Source organism: Genypterus blacodes, unplaced genomic scaffold (assembly GCF_046128005.1).
Source record: "Genypterus blacodes isolate CSIRO-AG114 ecotype Tasmania unplaced genomic scaffold, CSIRO-AGI_Gbla_v1 ptg000022l_1, whole genome shotgun sequence".
In the NCBI taxonomy this organism is placed as follows: Eukaryota; Metazoa; Chordata; class Actinopteri; order Ophidiiformes; family Ophidiidae; genus Genypterus; species Genypterus blacodes.
This window is the reverse complement of record NW_027466835.1, coordinates 1678498-1698647: the sequence shown is the minus strand read 5'-3', so window position 1 is coordinate 1698647 and position 20150 is coordinate 1678498. Positions and strand designations below refer to the sequence as shown.

Here is a 20150-nt window from a genome sequence, read left to right as displayed (position 1 = left end):
GGGAGTATTGCGCAACAAGGAAGAGCAACACATCTTCGGAGGAATCCACTCCTCTTCGTTTGCTGTCCTTTAAGTCAAGCAGAGGGTGTGTGTGTGTGTGTGTGTGCGACATCAGGGGAGATACCAATTATATCCACCTTTCCCAGGACGACAGAGGCCCTAATATAGCCTGAGTAAGGAAGCAGACATCTCATTTCCATCCAGATCACTCAAATACTCTCCTTGGAAAATAAGGAAATTAGGATTTCGGAGCACCGGTAGAATCTCTCTCTCGCTCTCTCTCCCTCTCTCTCTCTCCCTCTTCCTCCCCCCTCCCCCATGTGACCCAGTTACCTCTCAGCATGCCAGGACTCCCAAACTGAATGATTAAATAAGCTTATCAGAAGATTCCTGTATCTTCATGGTTTGAGGGCATGATGTCTCTCCGTGTTCTCCTCTTCATCTTTGGTCCTCGGCGCTCTAACGCAGCAGGAGGCGGAGACAGAGACATGAGTGAATATATTTACTCGATCATGTGCTGACTGAGGGAAATATGCCAAGGCGGGTGTAGTTCTGAAGCTGCCGCCCCCCCCCCTCCTGTGCCTGATTACATTCTGATGAAGAGCTCGGAGCGATCGAAGCAGATGAACGATGCTGAGGCTCTGGTGTGACCGACTGAGGTTTTCATCCTTTCTGTCTCCACCAAAAGAACAAACAGCACTGTCTGGTCCTCACACACTTTCCATACTTCTTCCATCTTCCTCCTTCTTATCCTCTTCCTCTTGGCAAACCTTATCTCCCAAACGCACCCATCAGGACTCTCAAGCGTTCCTTCACCTAGAGTCCAGACTTTGTCCACTCCCGTCGTCTCTGTGGGCTTCGATCAATCGACCCGTCGCCTAAACGAATGAGAGCTCGAGCCGTGACGAAGGCCAGTGTAGTTCATGATGAGGTTTAATGCGTTCAGCACAACAACACACACACGCAAACAATCGATTCTGTGAGCTGAGACGGGCAAAAACACACACACTGACGCCGAGCACATGGAGGTCCTGACTGATCCTTCTTGGGTGAACAAAAGGTGAATTTGAAAGAACGGCTATCTGATCGGCTGATGGAGGCTGAGGATGAATCTCATTAGAGCCAATCCACACGGTGATCTCACTCATTTATATTTACACACACACACACACACACACACACACACACACACACACACACACACACACACACACACACACACACACACACACACACACACACACACACACACACACACACACACGCTGCCTGTAACAAAGCAGAGCAAGGGGCTGTGAAGGAATGCCAGGCAGCGATACAAACACGGGCCCCACAGAACTTCTTCACCTCTGACCCCCCCGGACCCATTAGGCTTTACGCCGTCGCCACACGCAGACAAGAGACCCGGACCGCCGGTTGTGGATCAAACGGCGTCCAAAGCCCCCGACCTGACCTGTCCCGGGGAGCGGAGAGGAGGCGGAGGCGGAGGGGAGAGTGAAAGAAAGGAGAGAGGAAGGGGAGAAGGAGCCCCTGTGTTTGGGGCCTGGGGAGGAGTGGGACGGTGGCAGAGGAACACAGAGACGGTGGGACGATCACAGCTCTGTCTTTGTGTCCCCACGTGGCCGCTCTGGACATTCCTCTCCACACTGCTCCTCTCTCCAGGTTGTGGCGTCTTCAGCTATCACACTCGTCCCCCTTCTTCCTCACTATTTCTCCATTATCCTGCAGTTAAAAGGTCACAAGCTGAGGCCCGACCTCAGCTCGTACTCCACACAGGCAGGGGGTCACACACCTTTAACCCCTGAATGAACTTCTGTGCCTTTACTGCTCGGACAAACGATCGCAGTACGGCTAATAAACATATATACCTTTGTTCCATCCCCCCTAACACACACACACACACACACACACACACACACGTCAACCCTAATGACAGCAGTGACCCAGCAGCATCAGCAGTCCCATCATCTATCAGTGAGTCATCAGCTGGCCCTCTTACACACTGGAGAGAAGCCTCAGCACGGGTCAAGCAGGAGGATGACAGAGCGTCCGCCACAGAGCGTCAGCCACAGAGCGTCCACCTCGGCGTGTATGATGCTCAACATAACATACAGATGGATGTTTGTTACTTTCACTGCTGTCAAACGTGCGTGGAAACAATCAATGACAGCTGGACAAAGTCTCAGATGACAACAAGCAACACAAACAAGCAGCAGATCAATTTACCAAACAATTCATCAGAGAGAATATCAATACTTTCGAAAATCACAAACCAGCCTGAGGGAGAAATCCTGGAAAGTGGAGCAACTTCCCGTCTTTCCTGGTTCGCTCTTCCTCTCTCTCTATTCCACCTTATTCCTCCTCTTTGATGGCCTCTTCCTGTTTTTGCTACGCCGCCGCGCGTCGGCCAAAGCCTGACGTCCACATGACAAGAAGCAGAGCGGGCGAAGGAGCCGGCTCCTCCGGGGGCAGCCAGAGGGAGAGACAGAGCAGAGCGACACTGCCGGGTTTCCTCCTCCACTGTACAGCGCAGCTTCCTCCTCCCCGCCTGCTCACACATACACTGACAGTCCATTTGGGAAGGATCCTTACTCACCACCTCCCTCCCTCCCTCCCTCTCTCTCAGTCTCTCTCTCTCTCTCACTGTCACAATCATAAACATGGAGGCTCCACCCAGTGGTCATTCGTCTCCCTGCTTCTCTCTGCTTCATCTTCATCAACTGTGACTCTAGGTAGTTAGGCTTTATTATTTCAAACTCATTTGGGAGATATCAGATCTATTATATTGATGTTTTGTATTGTAATTCCTTAACTGATCACAATCACAGACAATGTATAGATCGTGTCCCGACCTAACAAAGGCTCAGACCTTGAGACCATATTGAAGTACTAATGGACATACTTTCCTCCTTTATCACATCCCATCATGTGGCATGGAGGCTGTGACTGACCCGTCCTTGTGACTCAGCTCTGATCCAGGTCTGGGCTCTTCTGACCAGTCATGCGAGCCGCCGCCGTGTCATTTTCACCTCTAAACTCCAGCCTGAGCCGAGTAAAGGTTGGTGCTGGAGGAGTAGATTCCCAGCATTCCTCCTCCGACTCACATCTCAAGAGGGTGTGTTTGTGTGGTGTGAGTGTGAGTGTACTCTCGCCTCGGGGTGCTCCGCAGCAGACGTGAGACTTCTCTCCTCACATCTGGATGGAGTTTAGTGAGTCACGCCGCTGTGCCTGCTGCTCTACTCAGCCCCCCAACAGGAAGGAGCTTCCTGTGACGCCTGCTGGCCTGCGACCCGTGAGTCAGGAGGGTTATGAGCTCATATTAGGGGAGCGATCCGTCTTAAAAGATGTCAGCTGTAAATCTACATAAACAATACAGAAGAGGAGCGATCAATGCTGAAGCTTTATTCTTAATCCAGCAGGTGCTTATGTTCAACCACTCAGGCCGAAGTCCAGCCGACGCAGATGTGTGTTGTTGTGTTTTGAGTCAAGGGTGCGGCCGTCCTGGAAAAACCTGTTGGCTGAGTCACGATATCAACATAGATATCGTTTTTCACCGTCGCTCCGACCACATGTAGCACGTCGCCATTCAGGAGAGCGGGGCCGCCTCCAGGGTTGGGAGAAAGGAGGGAATTCCCGTTTGAAGTTGAAGGAGATGAGGTAGGAGGACAGAAGGTGGAGATGGAACCACAGCACCAACATCAGACTGATCTCCACAGAGAGGCGTGTCCTCTTCTCCACAGTACATCAGCTGTGGCGAGGCAGGAGTGTGTCACATTATAGAGTAATGAGGCTTAAAATGACACAAAGGGAGGCCGGCAGCGCGCCTGCAGCACATTAACCTCCATGGGAATCGATCCCAGTCAGTCTGGTGACGACTGGAGGATCTGAGGCTCGGAACGTCTAGGACAGAGCCTCACACACACACACACAGACGCTGTTAGGAAAACACACAGTCTGCAGCTCCTGCACGTCCTGCAGCATGTGAGCTCTGTGCACACAAGCCCTCGTTACAGACACAAAACATCAGCTTTCTTTATTAATCTCCGTTCTGGTGTCTTAAAAATTGTTGTTACAGGACAAAATGGATGTTTTCCTCAAAGGCGGAAGTGCTATTCCCAGCCACAATGCATGCCTTTGTGCTCCAATGCTTTCAGCCTCGATTCTTATCAGTGTTGCCCTATTATCAACATCCTCTCCAGCCTGTGAAATACACACTGACGCGCACACACACACACACCCACACTCAGCCCAGAAACCACAGGGTGAGAAAGCTTCTCTCGTTTGATTCTACATCTCTCTCCGTAGCGCGCACACACACACAAGCTGTAGGATGTCGCTTCCTGGCAAGCAGAAAGTCAAACCTCTCACTTCCTGTTTGTGCGCCTTTCTCCCAGCTCAGGGGCGGAGTGAGAGCCAGCAGCCATGTCCACCCATCCTGTGGGTAAGACTCAGCTCAGCCACAACGCTTCCTCCATCTTTAAACCTGAACCATATCACCATAAGACAGCGTGTTGTGTGGTGCTGTGGGACAAAAGTAACGCTGTAATCTGACGGCGGACACACACACATTCTCACTCCCGTCCAACCCGACTCGATTGTTTACCTCTTTGATTAAGTTTCTACAGTTTGCATATGAAAGAGGAACCCCAACGAGCGCGCGTGCACACACACACACACACACACACACACACACACACACACACACACACACACACACACACACACACACACACACACACACACACACACACACACACACACACACACACACACACACACACACACACACACACACACACACACACACACACACACACACACACACACACACACACACACACACACACACACAGGTTTGTAGTCAACACCAGATCAGATCCCCTCTTCTAAGTAATCACTCTTCCATGTTGTGAGCAGAGCACAGAGAGTCATGAGCTGAGCTTCATCCTGCGGGCCTGAGTTCAGTACAGGAGCGCCAGACCAGAACCAAACTACCAACTACATCAGAGCGCTGACGGGAAAATCAGATATCACTCAAGATATGCTTCCACATGTTCAATGTCTCTATCTCCAACGCTGATCTGCAGACTTCCCGGCGTGTTGCTACCTGCTGCCGACAGACCTGAGAGTCACCGACGAGCCCTGCTGAGGGAGAATTAACTGTAAAAGTGCCAGATGGAGCGAAAGGCTACGAGTCTGGAATGTTATGGAGTTATCAGTGAGATATCAATGTAAGAATGAGCAGCTGCTGATTTGACTACCGCAGTTTGTATCAAAGAAGACGAAGAAGAAGAAAGGAAGGAGTTGAGTCGAATGTGTATCTGCAGAATCACTGACCCTGTGATTGGCACACTCCTGCCACACTCTCGACTGCAACACACACACACACACACACACACACACACAAATGTATGTGCCACGAACCAAGCAGTGTGAAGAAACACAACTTGCATGCAAAAATCAACCACAAGCACCAGCTGTGTTGACAGGAAATGTGAAGTTTAGAGCCCAACAGGTGAAAACCCCCAGCCAGTGAGCAACAGGCAATGGTGAAGAATCCTTTAAAAAGTTCTGTAATCTATCTGCAGATCCAGGTCCAGGTCCAGATCGGGATCATCTCTGCAGAGAACCGAGCCACCGAGACATTCCCCTGCTACTGTAAAGATTCCAAGCTAATTTGATCAGCTGCTATGCTCACACACACACAAACACACACACACAGGCCTGTAGCAACACAGAGCACATACTGGCCTGAGCGGAGAGGAGAGAGCTGCACCACAGCACAAAGGAGGATCAAATATGATTAAGCAGAGAGGATGAGGATTATCAAACCCACCAGGCGGGGCACATTGTTCTGGAGGGTCCATTAGAGCTCTCAGCACCGCTCATTAAGGAACCATTAGAGACAGCTACTCTAACCCACAACAGCCAACTTAAAGTGGCAGAGACAAATGGACTCGGAAAGAATCAACTGTCCTGCTCGCTCATCTCCGTCCCAGCTGTGTGTGGGTCAGAGTGTGGAAGTTCTCCCTCCAGCTTTCGAGGAACAAAGGCAGCAGCACGTAAGAGGATCAGTCACTTTGAGGTTCACTGTTCCTGCAGTGATTAATAGTGACGCAAGTCTACAGCACTAATTAAAGCTGCCGGCTCACCGACCCGACCAGATGAGAAACAGCAACATCCACAACAAAGCATGAAGAGGCAGAGCTGCACTGTCATTTATCCTACAGAGGAATACACTTTAATTACAGCCTGCAGTGTGCAAATACACAGCAGCACCACTGCAAAGGAGATATGTAAGTGATAAGAGTAGAAATCCTACAGTTTGTGATAGATTTAATATTTACACACACTTTTACCCAAGGTCCTTGAATACTACAGCAATATTATGATGATTTAAGATGGAATTAATTACTCAATGTGGCAAGGGGAACTGATTTGTTGCGGTGTGTGTGTGTGTGTGTGTGTGTGTGTGTGTGTGTGTGTGTGTCACAGTGGAGGCTTTACTGGTTCACTCTCACACCTGTTGCTGCTCACTGAAAAATGACACTGTGTGTGTGTTGTGTAGCAGGTTAAACAGTGGGAGTGTTACGCGCGTGTTACAGTTTCAGGCTTGTGGATCAAATTAACACTGAAACTACGATATGAAAATAAATGTACTCAAAGAAATATTGAGATATTCCACCATCACTACTAATGTATATAACTGAATTGAAGAAACCAAAATAATATAGATATACACTAATACAATGGGCCTCAATAGTGAGGATATGGTTTCCAATAGTACTTGCTGTGATTTGAATACGACCTACAGCTTAAATTTACTGTTTACTGTGTTTAATGACAAGATCATTCCCTAATTTACTATGATAGAAATGTTTAAACATACATGAAGTTGACTCAGCAAACTAAACAGTGTGTGATGGTACTTGTGTGAGAGTACACGGTGTAAACAAGGCCGTAGTCCACACAGCTCCATACTGACTTAACAGTACAACAAAAACCGAATATTCCTACCATCTAAACTGATCGTAAACATTTCATAAAGTGTCCGTGAACACATCTCGGAGCGTTCTGAAAGTCTTGTCGTGTTCGCTTCACTCACCTACGCCGTCTTCAGACTTAAGCACCATGCTGCCTGACGGGTTCGACTCCAAAAGTTACAAGCTGTGCGGCAAAAGTTGATCCGGATGTGAGAAATAATAGATATAAAGATGTTTGACTCTTTTCTTTTTTTTTATCGCCTTGTTAATGGACTCCTCGGGGTGTAAGAGAAGCTCTGTGTGTGTGCGCGGCTCCTGGGAGTGGTTACGGTCAGAAGACACCGAGGACTTTAACCAGCCAATCTGTCCTTCGCCCTGATGCGTCCGTCAATACGAGGATTCAAAACAACACAACTTCCTGTAATTGATTTCAAAATAAAGCTCCTCTAAATAACTGCATCCTTTGATACGACCGCCCACAATAAATTAAATTAGTTACGGGTGCACGGATCCACCAACTAAATGCAGAGTGAGTGATAGAGGTGGACACCCTCAGTCTACTGAAGGCTGTGCATCAGGATGGAAGTACCACCACTATTAATTGTACACCGCCACTAAGTCATATCGCCGTATCGCCCCATACGGTTCATCTTCTTATTTTGAAGAGAGAATTCCACACTTCCGGTAGGTGCAGCAAACGCGCCCCAGATGACGCGTCGATTGCCTGGAGTTCCTCCCTACCTTCCTTCCTCCCTCACTCCCTCCCTCCCCCTCTCGCTCTCTCTCGCTCTCTCACACACACACACGCGCGCACTCGTTGTTGGGTGTGTTACCATGTAGAGTGGGGGCAGGGACCGTGATTGACACACACATGCAGCGTTTCGCTGCTACTGACGAGCACATTATTCCGTTAGCTTCACCACATCCGCCAAATAGTGACGCGCTTTGCTCTTTACCGAGGAAACGAACTACAACATGAAGATCCACATTATCAAACACCATGAAACTCCACACCATCAAACACTTGTTGATTGTTGAAACAAGTTGTGAGACAGAATAGTGCTGCTTTCTGTGCTAGAAACTACTCAAAGTACTCAACAATATGAGTTCATAATAACTCTTATACACTCCTATTCAACTTGTATTATTCCTCGATAATTAATTCGATCCCTTTGTCTTGTTTACATGTCACAGCAGGTGAAGAATCTGTCTCATCACATCGAAATGTTCTTTACTCACTCTGGTTCTAACACACACACTGGTGAGAGTGAGCAACGTTTGACTGATGTAACTGTTCAGTGACCTAAATCTGCTCAGAAATAAAAGAAGTGCTGCTGTTTTCATCTCCAATCAACCGGCAAAGCATCCACACTTCATCCCACCTGATCAAATGTAGTGATGATAAAAGACATTTGGCTTTTTAGCTGAATAATTTAAGGTAAACGTGATGTCAGACAGCAGAGGCACGCTGCTCTTCTTCCCCTTGTTGTAACTGAATAGATCACCCGCATGTTTGCATCCCACCTGCGCAGCCGTACCTGTCTGATACTGAAGCACTGATCCTGTTCCTGCCTGTTGTAGAGCACATAATGCTGACAGAGCACTGAACAGAAGAGGCCACACAGAAGGGGAGGTAGAGCTCATCTCCACTTTCTCTCCTCTGTCCAAACCTTTCTCCTGCACATGTAAGAACACATCAGTGGTTGCATGTCTGAATTCTCTCCTCTTCAACACTTGATCTGCATTTTAATCAAACCAACTAACGCCTAACCCACGAACCGAGGCCAAACAGTGGGATCAACCACGTTGCACAAGAGAGCAAATTCATCTCCAACTCTGAAAGCTCCACAATCTGCAGGACCACTTCATATCTCAGCTCTCCTTTATGTCTCAGCCTGTCAATGCCTCATTTGTGCTCTCCAGTCCAAGGAGCAGCGGACAATGCACTCTTGTGTGAGGCCGACCCCGCTCACATAAAGATCCACTTCTTTGTCACGAGTTCATCCATTTCCCCCCCGAGCTCAGCAGCAAATCTGCACTAAAACACAGAACAAGAGAAAACAGAGCGCCGTTTGACCTTTAAATCAAAAGATCATGAGCTGGTATCAGTACATGAAGTAGATTGTTGTCTGGGGCGACAACTTCCTGATCGAAAGGCTCCAATGTAATGTTAATGGAGTGTTTATGCAAATATCAAATCGACGTCACGCTGGACCAACGACTGTACAGAGATGTTTGTTCTTGCGTGTTCAAACATGCAGCTGATTGAGCTCAACGCTTTGCAGGAATTCCTCATTTTCTTCTGCTGTATTCATGTGTGGCTGTTCATCTTCACTATCCGGAGGAATGTTTGACGTTGGAAGATAATTGAATACACCAACTTCACAAACTATACGATCTGTTCTAAGAATGTTTCAATGAAAGAGAAGAGTTATCTGATCGGATTCTAATGTGGAATGTTTCTGTTATGTAGCTCGGCCCCTCGGTGCCTCGTTCTCTGTTTCGCAGGGAACACAGAATCCACTTTAGTGTGAAGACAAACTGAGTCAATCAAAAGCAAATAGATACGTAGTTATATCTAGGATAGTGACTCACTAAAACTCGGGAACATCCTCATACCAGCGTCACTTAGATCAACATCGCTGATCCTGTTTGGAATATCGTGACACTGGGAGTGACAAAGCCTCGGGACAGATCACGGTTTTCGGTAATGACGATGACACAACCGGCCTCTCCCTGTCTGTCTGAGCGTCTCACCTCTAATGAGGGATGGAGCCAGCGACTTTAATTGTCACGTCGTCAGCAACTCTTTATAACTGTATAAACACCAAAGACTGGATGATGTAACAGCAAAAAGGGGGAGGACAGAGACAAAATGTTCATATTAAATACCGAAGGCCGAGTGTGCGTTTCGATTTTTGCCAAGAGATTGTTTACATGAGAGAGAGAGAGGGTGAGAGAGGGGGAGAGAGAGAGAGAGAGAGAGAGAGAGCACATTGTCCTCAATATGAATGAAGCCACAAGATCCAGGACGATCCGTGCCGGGAAATCCTGCTGATGTGTCCCAGCAGTGTGTGCGGTGTGAGGTCACGTCGCGGTCGTCTCTCTCTATCCCCATCATTTGATTATACCTGCACAATAAGGACATTCCTCACAGCACAAAGCTTCCTTATAAACTCACTAACACTGACACCGGTGTTAAAAATCCCTTCAGCTTCTCTGGTAAACAACCGGCTCAAGCAGGAACTCCAGGGCCTCTGTCAAGCCTGTGACAGGGAAAGCTAAGAGTGACCCCTGCTGTGTATTTGTATGAACTACAAGTACATTGAAGAGCCAATTATACTGTGGCTGAAGGCGCCGCACGATATAAATTATCCAGAACGACCAGGCATTAATGCATAATTACCTATATAATTGTCTCATATTTCTAAACATTTATCCCCTCCCTGTGGTTCGTTAGTTGAAGGCTGCTGGGTCATTTCACACAACGATAGTCCCTGTTTTTGTTTCCAGCTCCATAAAACACAAACAAAATCCGTCCCCGGGAAAAAGTCCATCGAGCAAGAAATGTGGGAGTTTAGTGTCGAGGCAACGCAACGATGAAAAATGGCTCCTTCACGTTTAGATTTCTTAGCAACCGTTGCAATGACTGCACGGCTGACATTCTGTGGAAGTGGAGCTCACAGATGGAGCTTTTGTCCCCTGCGTGACTCATTGCACACAAAGATGATTTCGAAACCCTCTGCCACATTTTTGCAGGTGCAGTCAGAAGGTAATGAGACTGTTGCATCAATCCGTTTGCGCGTCCATCCTATCATTTCTTGTGCGAGGAAGGGGGGGGGGAGGGCAGACTTTGAAACATTAATTACTGACATGAGTCATATAATAATACAGGGGACACATTTAGAACTTACAGGCTTGTCACTTTCTGTGGGCGGCCAATTACATTTTGCACAATTGCGAATTACAAAACATGGAGATCCCATTCTTTTAAATATGATACACAGATCCGTCTCAACAATCACATTCCTCACTTTGGAGTCTCCTCGCACGCTTATGTTCCATGTGTGTGAGCTCCTGTGTAGGCGTGGGTTTCTCGTGCAGGGGGAACTCTTTGTTTTCACCCACTACACACACACAAGCGTGTTAGATTTGTGCTCCTGTCCTTGCCTGGTAGTTTGGAAGCTTGACGCTAGACGTTTGCTAAACAGCATTAAAGCAGGAGGACGACCGTTGTGCACCAAACCATGCAGTATAATTTGGTCTTACACACATTCAGAGACATCAGATTGCTTTGCTGTGCCACTCTATGGATCGGCTCTAGGAGGAGGGTGTGAAATGCAGAGCGCTGCTGAGGAAAGTAGGACAGCTGAGCGCCTGTCTGGGACGAGTCACTCCACCCCGGGCAAGACTCACAAACAACCTGCGCTGCAAAACACTCCTGCAGCTGACACCGTCCCTCCTGCCAGCACCGTCACGTCATCATCATCGCTGCAGGCTGACGAAGACTATCACAGATGGGATGGACAAGTGTTCAGTCTCCTGTCGTAGAGGCCGGATGAGTTTGAGGCCAAAGGACGGGAGGGATGAGGGGAACGCCCCCAAAATACAAAGGTACAAGGAACAGAGAGACAAACCAGTGTGACCCAGCCAGAGAATTAGGCTGAATGGATTTGGCATTCAGATCTGTGTGGATTCCATCTGCCTCTGTTTGGATTCCCACACACTCGTGGCTTTGAAGCGGCTCACAGGAGGATTCTGTTCGCTTCAGCATTCAGAACACTTCGACTGTGTGTTTACCAGAGGGCAGCCTGTCTGTCTTACCTAAACTGTGTGAACAAAACACACATCCATTGTTATAATTACATATCTTTTCATCATCTACTGCCCACAACTCAATTTCTGAAAAACACAGCGTTCCTCAGAGGGGCTTTGACTCTGAGAAGTTCGGAGCACAGCATGAAAGATCTCACTCCGAGGTTATTTACTCCAACATAATCTCTCTCTCCTTCTCTCTCTCTGTCTCTCTCTCTCTCTCTCTGACTCATACTTACATATTCTGCATATACAAGTCCAGATGGATTGCATCCCACTTTCATAGAAGTCTCCAGAATCCTCCATCTTCTGAGACCGAACATGTTTCCAGCAAATGGCATTTTCCTCGACCAAATCTGGTGAGTAGGTTGGATGCTGAGCTAGTTAACAACCGCAACCATCATCAGAACCAAGATAGCACATGTTGTACACTGAATGTTGGTTCATCTTGTACATCTGAGTGTTGTGAACCTCAGAGTATACGGTCCTGTGTGTCAAACATCTGCTTCAGGCTCAGAACTTATCAATCAGTCCTTATGATCAGCCCGTTCTGGAGCACAATTTATGTATCAATGTAGCAATAAAGCATGTCCAATACCGCCGACCATCCATTAATCTACAATACCTCCTGCTAACTCAACCAGCAGCTGACTGGGCACATATTCTCCCTCAGGCGTCTCCTGAGCAGCAGCTAAAACAGACGAGCGTCTCCTCAGCTGCTCCCCCCGGGGGGTCCACACACACACACACACAGGCCGGGCACACCTGCCTCACGCTGCAGATGGCTCCTTCTAATCGAGCCGACCTATCAATCGACTAAGTGTAAGCGATGCCGGCTCGTCAGTCACAGCCGGCGTGTCTCCATGTGCAGATGCATGTTGAGTCACAGGACAGGAGCCAGCGTATCGTTTACAGTCAAAGGGCACAAACGTAACACAGGATATAAATTTAGATGTTGGAAATATGAGGAACCCGACACGTCCACTCGCAGCCTCTCAGGCAGAAGAAGACCGAGCGACTCCAGTCTACAGACTACAGACGTCACTACATGAGGCCGCACAGGAGTCAAGTTGTGTATTTCTGCATTGTGGCTTTGCTCTTCTTCCTGCATGTCTTCTTGTTTTCCCACCATCAGATGATGATTCACGCATGAATCACTAGTATGATTCATGAATTAAAATACAGAAGCAGAAGCAGAAGCACAAACACGAACACAAACACGACACCAGCCACTCACAGCAGATCTCCAGGAGTCTGAGGAGCTTCACCCATTATCTGAGATGAACGTTTGTTGCAGGTTAAGCAAGACAGTGGAGGAGAAGCTTTACACAACACATTCAAACAGGAAGGGACAGTCTCAAACCACGCATCAGTGTTGGAGGGGGGGTCACGGGGTTGAAGTGTCCCGTCTTTGGGCTCAGACTGAGACGGTGGTGCGTTCAGGTCAAAACACACTGACATACAAACTCATTCATGCTCGCGTTCACACATACAGGCAACATTGAGTTTCCAATTCACATAACTTGCGTGTGTGTGTGTGTGTGTGCAGGGTGTAACCCAAAGTCACATCGGTCAACGTGACGACAGTAACTACTGGAGTTGCGTTCTTAATACAGATCAGCTTACTTCCTTCGAAAACGCCCCAAACATGTGACAGTGCTGCTGACTGTGTGTGTTTTAAAATCACTGAGACAGCACTGCTCCCTGCCAGCAACACACACTCTGTCAGCTGATTCACACACATGCACAGAGCCTGGTGTGTGTGTGTGTTCGCGTGTGTGTGTGTGTGTGTGTGTGGCCCCTTTAGTCACGTCAACACCGTCTGCCATCCCAGTTTGCCAACACTCACCTACATACGACAACGCAACAACCAAAGCCCCGATCCCACAAACAGTGCACGACTACGCAAACACGTCGGTCACAATTCCGATGTGTTGACACTCTCACCGCCACAGTGAAGACATCAGAATTCCAGAAACGCCGACAGATGGCGAGTGTAAACAACCTGCTAAATCTTTAATTCGGCGACAGAAGCCGGCGTGTCCTGCCGACCCGGCTCTCCATCTGCGCCTACATCGGGGGGGATCCTCCGCCTGAGGTCTAAGGACGCAGCAGACGGCACACTGGGACACGTAGGAGACAGCTTAAGGAATCAATTAGGACGGGAAGGAAAGGAGTCCAGAGTGGATTTGGTGGCTCAGGTGGTAAAGTCATCATGACCACCGTGTCTGTCTCAAATGAGGCCGTGTGTGTGTGTGTGTGTGTGTGTGTGGAGAGAGGTTAAAGTTACTGTTAATGCCACATGAAGCTCTTTCTATTCTTGTGTGTGTTATCACCTGTGGCTTGCCATGTTAGTGTGTATGAGAATTCTCTCTCTCTCTCTCTCACACACACACACACACAAATAAATCAACAGGTTAACTTGCATGTTTTAAATTGCCTTAATCATTCCCTCTAGCAACATTCTACTCAACGGCGTGACAATAACAATGCCAATAACCAAGGAGCCGATCACAAATCAATCACAAATCAATCAATCACAGATCAGCCTCTGGAGGCAGCACAGCGGGCGTCACTCTCCTCTCTGCTCTTTTACCTGGAGCTTGCTGGATGGTCTTCACCGCCGGGCACAGGAAGGTCTGCAGGCTGGACACACACAGTTTATTCACCGTCCCCATGGCGTCTCACACAGTGTGCAGGTGTGTGTGTGTGAGTGTAAAAGGGAAGTTCTGAGGCCGGGCTCCCCGCTGTGACTCTCTCTGTCCCGCCTGTGTTACATGTCCTGGCCCGGTGGGCTCTGCTGTCCCACGCAGCAACGACTCCACCTAGAAAAGCCTTCTTCTTCTTCTTCTTCTTCTTCTTCTCTGCTGCGATTGGGTGAAATCTTCACTCCGTCTCTCTGCTCAGCTGAATTTCTCTCACTGGCTCTTCCTCCTCGATTCAAAACTGCAACTTTCCAATATCACTTCTGCTTTCTCCCTGTTCCCCTTTTGTGCTGGTGTGTCAGCCGCCCTCTCTCTCTCTCTGTCTCTCTCTCTCTCCCTCTCTCCCTCTCTTGCACTCTCTTGCTACTTTACACACTAAGTCTAGCAGATATTCTTAGATCTAACAGAGCCCAAACACAAAATCTAGCCTGTGTGTATCAGCATATATTAATACTCCCTCTCACTCTCTCTCTCTCTCTCTCTCTCTCTCTCCTTCTCTCCCTGAGTCGTACACAACATCTCCCTGCCTCCGAGCCATGTGGTCCAGTCCTGAAGCTGCGTCTCTCCTGAGCTCCTCTTAGCCTTTAGTCTTGCATCAGTTTGGCTTCAAAAAGCCTCGTACATTAAATCAAGATTTCATTGTTGCTTGGCAACGGTTTGGGAGAAGTTGAATTCCTGGTTGGTGCAATAGCATGAGCCGTTTATTTTGACTTGTTTAATCCTTGCTCGTACTGAGGGAATGTCTGGTGTGACCCACGCTGTGTTGCCTCATTCTGAATGTGTTCATCATTAACGACACTCTGCTTTGTTTCAGGTCGTCTCCTCCGCCTTACGGAGCAAATACCAACACCGTGACTTTGTAAGAGGCTTTATTGAACCTGCCGCCTCTGGATCGATCCCCCTGCCAGTCAACAGGTTCCCCTCCCTCCTTAACAACAGTCTCTATCTCCTCAGTCAGTGTCAGGCCGGGGAGGCGTTCACATTTGAGCGCCAACGGTCATTTTTAAAACTGACTACAGTTCAAATTAAATCTGTATTGAATAATCCTAATGAAATCAATAATTATCTTACTGTACAGACATCCAGACTCCCAAAGAGCTCCCAGGCGCAGTGACAGCCATGTTGATCGTGTAAACCAGGATGATTACAGTGAGGTAACCGCCCCTTACACCAAACTCTTCATCAGCAAGCAATCACAGGAGATGCTCGTCTTGTTCATTAAGACTCTGGCGTCTCTGTCAGTTAAGGCTAAACGCTCCCAAAAATACCCTGAGCAGCAACGTCAGGAGCTGAGATAGTAGTAATTACAAAACTGGATCTGTCACCTTGTCCCCAGCACCTGTAGGGTCTCAGCCTCCTGTTAGCCTGACCCAGTGTCAACCGCACAGGCAGGCATGAAACCTTTCAAATACTGCAGCTGCATGTCAACCAGAGACGCACTGAAACAGATATGTCACTGAGTTTCTCCCCCAAGCCGTTCATTTATAGATCATCTACTTGTTAGCCTCAATTAAACTGGCTGTAATCACACAATTCATTAATTCTGTCGTAAAATTAGAACGATGAATGGGAGCAGAGAGTGCAGATCCTCACAGGTTAGGGTTAGGGTTAGGGTTAGGTAAAGGGTTAGGGTTAGGGTTAGGTTCAGCTCCTGTAAAGCCTGCAGGTCCCACACACTCCGTCGTGTTAATGAGCACCAACCTGACGCAACACTGATGAAGAAGCAAGACTGGCATTTAGTGAATTGATTAACTCATTATACTTTCAAATGATAGATCTTGACATATATTACTGATGTAAATGAACTTTTACTGCATGAGAAAATATGAGTTAACGTTTGTCTGCATATCAAAAGACCTCAATCAGTTTGGATCCTGTTTCTTAATTCTGTATCACAGCTTGTAAAGCAGGTGATCTGATCCATATTCAGGGAAGTTATGATGCAGAATGGAGAAGTGAGAGGTGCTTGAGTTAATGGAGAAGATGTTTTCAACCGCCATCTGACCTGAATCCAACTCTATACTTTCCTTGAGCTGTTGTGCGTTGCTGCCACCAAGTGGACACAATATGCAACAACACCTTTGCAGGTCCACAGCACACAGATACACATCACACACATTCATCGTACACACTCATTATGAAATGACTTCAGATCCATAACACACCCACGCATAAACAAAACAAGGAAACAGAGATTGGAAGCAAATATGATGACTTCATATCGACTCTGTCAAGCAGATTCAGGTAGATTTCAAAGTGTTCTTCTGAGTCATGGAGGAATCAAACCTGCAGGGAGCTTGTTTTAGTGTCAGTGCTCCTCCTCCTCCTCCTCCTCCTCCTCCTACACACTAGGCTAATATCTCCATCCCCCCGGTGACTAACGACAGGCTGGGTGGGAGCAGAACAAGCACCTTGAGCAGAGCTGCAACAAATCAACTAAATATCTCCCCCACTGCTTCCTCAATTTCTGTATATTGTTGTTCTACTGCAGTAACCTCTGCATATTGTGTGTGTTAACTCAGAAGGTGGAGATGTTTGAGCAGACAGGCCCCCCCCCCCTCCCACCCTGAACATGATTTGAAGATGAACCGTAGAGGAAGAAAGCAACGTGTCACAGACGAGCAGAAGCAATGTTTGATTCCAGTCAAAAGAGGAGTGTGTGTGTGTGTGTGTGAGAGACCTCCACACAACCACAGCGACCACATGGTGCACCACGCCTATCAACCGGCACACTGCTTCCTCTGTGTGTGTGTGTGTGTGTGTGTGTGTGTTTCATTATGCAGATGAGTCCTGCACTGCACTGACAGACACACAGGTACAAACAGAATACAGATGTTGTTAGTGGTGTAAGAATGACTTTTGTGTAGTGATTGTAGTGTAATATTGTGTATTCCGTTCACGTGCGGACCACAAGAATCCCTTGCACTTGCTTCTTGGCAAAAAAGAAGAAAATATATATAGAAGTGCAGTGAAGAAAAGAGATACAAGAATTAATGTTGACACCCGGCAGCTCCAAGCTTCTGATGGGAGTTTTAAAACAGCTGAGGAGTCCCAAGACAGCAGCACCTAGCAACAAGGCCGGCACAGCTTAGGGACACACAGCCGGGGACCCGCTCCTCATCCAAGGCCGACGAGGTGGTGACACATTGCCAATGCCAGGCCCCCCCAAAAAAAGGCAGATTATCCTCTGATACGCTTTAAATTCCTCACAGACATATTGCATCACTTTTTTTGCCCTTGCTGAGACGAGCACATGAATAATAAAGATGAAACTCGTGTCTCTCTACATGAGAGGAAGTGAACGTCAGGAGTCAGGATTGGAGCCTGGATGTGATTCTCTCCGTTCGCGCTCGCAGAGACGAGACCATATGACGATATGACTTATTCGTACTCAGTCAAATCCGCACGGAGGTGATTTTACTAAGGAGGTGTCAGGGAAAGTGAGAATGTTATTCGAATGTGCTGAGAGCTTCGGTGTGTTCCTGCTCTCACAGCTCTCTCTCTCTCTCTCTCTTCTCCCCCCTCTCTCTCTCTCCAGCAGATCGTTACATAATAGAGGGTTTTTTTTAGCTGATATACATCTAGGAAACATTAATGCAGACATACACACATCCTGGGTCAGGTGTTCTACATGCATCTGACAGCTCATACAAACTCTGAAAGCTACTTAGTCTTATCTCGAAACTTTTGTGTGTGTGTGTGTGTTTGTGTGTGTTCATGTCTTACAGTACATGTGAGGTGTTGAGTAGCAGCCCTCCCTCCATCTCACCAATGCACTCCTACAGCGAGGGCCATTCCTGCTGGTCTATTTTCAGATGCATTAAGCTTATGGAAAACTAAAACTGCTAAATAATTGAGACGAAGCCTCCGACAGAGAGCCATCGGCTAATCATGACGCCATCGTGTGTGTGCGTGGGGGGGTTAGTATGAGGTCAGGTCATTGAATTTGTAAAGAGAGTTTGCGTTCAGTTTAAAAAGTATCTTAAAGACTTGTGTAGATTATTATGTTACTGACCGAGCAGACACACAGAAGCTGCAGTGTGATGATTAATAATTCACAATCAGATCTTTTTATATCCTAACAGTGAGGCCACAGCAGAGCAACTGTATGGAATTTCAGTACACACTCCTAACATATAACACACACACACACACACACACACACACACACAGTCAGAGTGCTATTCTATATTAAATATGAACATAGCATATTGGAGCATTATGGACTCACCGTGACGCTCTCCCTGCATGCTGCCGCTCGTGGTGCTCATGTAGTTCGGGGATTATCCGCCAAACGTCCGCTGCACGCCGGATACCTTCCTCTTCCTCCTCCTCCTCCTCCCCCCTCTTCCTCCTGAAGGGTGAAACTTATCGGGAGTCAGTCAGCAGATAATGGAGGCTCAAACTCCGCGCGGCGACTTCACAGCTGTTGCGTGTGTGTGCGTGTGCGTGTGCGTGTGTCTTCCGTAGCCGCAGTTCAGGAGTGTGTGTGTGTGTGTGTGTGTGTGTGTGTGTGCGCGCGCGCGCGCGCGTGCGTGCGTGTGTGATGCCTATGTGTGTGTGTAACGGAGGCCGGTGATGCAGCTCTCGCACATCCAGGGAAAGGACCGGCGCTCGTGCTGGCCACGCCCACCCAGATGTGACGACATTACAACTTTAGAAAAATCTGATTTCCTCCTAACACTCTGATTCATATTTTGATACTTATTCTAAACGAGAATATGTAAAAATATGAAAATAAATGACCAGTTTGTTGCAATTTTAATCTTCTGTATTTCTAAAGTCGTTTCTCATGCGTTGTTTGTTTTGTTGCCTCTGAACACAAAATGCATTCAAGTTAATTCTTAATTTTCTTTATTGACTACTGTTTGGCATTGTTTTCTTTTAACAATAATATTGATTTTGAATGACCTGATTTTGCATTATGGTCTTATCTTATACAGACTATAATTGGAGTGTGTGTGTGTGTGTGTGTCTTTGTGCTGAGTTGAAACATTGTTAAGGCTCATTTACATAGTGCTTTTCATTTCATAAAATAAGCAGTTTTATTTTTATTTATATTACCTAATGATAGTATTGGAGTACAAACCTGATTGGAACCCACGCACCCCCCATAATGACATCATGAATGAGGTTAGTTTCAACCCCCAAAAATAAATCGTGGGCGTATGACATCATGAATGACATCATGCATTATAGCAGTAGGCGAGATCAGTGGAGCAACCAGAGTGAGAGCAGGAAAGCTTTGCGCCGGTCTGTTCGTAAAGTACATAAATTACATAGAAAACTACAAGTAAGTATAAATAAATGTAATAGTTTGTATTATAGGTTGGGGGGCGGGTGATGACTACAAGCTTTTGGATGCCAGACAAACGTTGAAGAGAGAAGATCAACCTGAGGTAGAATAGAATAGCTTTTATTGTCATTGTACATGTGAATACAACGAAATGCATTTGTGCTGTGCCTGAATCACAGCACTGTAATGTTATGCAGATGTTTTGCTGTGGATAATATCAAAAGTTAAAAAACTGTTATAAACCTGATAGAGGCTTAACGTTCACCTCATTTGCATGCAGGGAATGAGTTGACCTTAATACTAAATCCCTACAATAGAATGTGATTAAAGCCATTTCTTCTTGGGATTTGA

General features: G+C 47.2%; 1 protein-coding gene across 2 annotated transcripts in view; it reads right to left on the bottom strand.

Moving 5' to 3' along the window:
- The window catches only part of cyth1a (cytohesin 1a), a 28272-nt gene extending 13554 nt beyond the window's left edge, over positions 1-14718 (bottom strand). Inside the window, exon 1 of one of the 2 annotated variants that reach the window (XM_076142761.1) lies at positions 14395-14718. In XM_076142761.1, the coding sequence (XP_075998876.1) occupies positions 14395-14476 (82 nt within the window). In that variant the 5' untranslated portion in view covers positions 14477-14718. Of the gene's footprint in view, positions 1-7105; positions 7341-14394 lie in introns of those variants that run through there. The other variant, XM_076142762.1, reaches the window with a different exon arrangement.
- Between the last annotated feature and the right edge of the window lie 5432 nt (positions 14719-20150).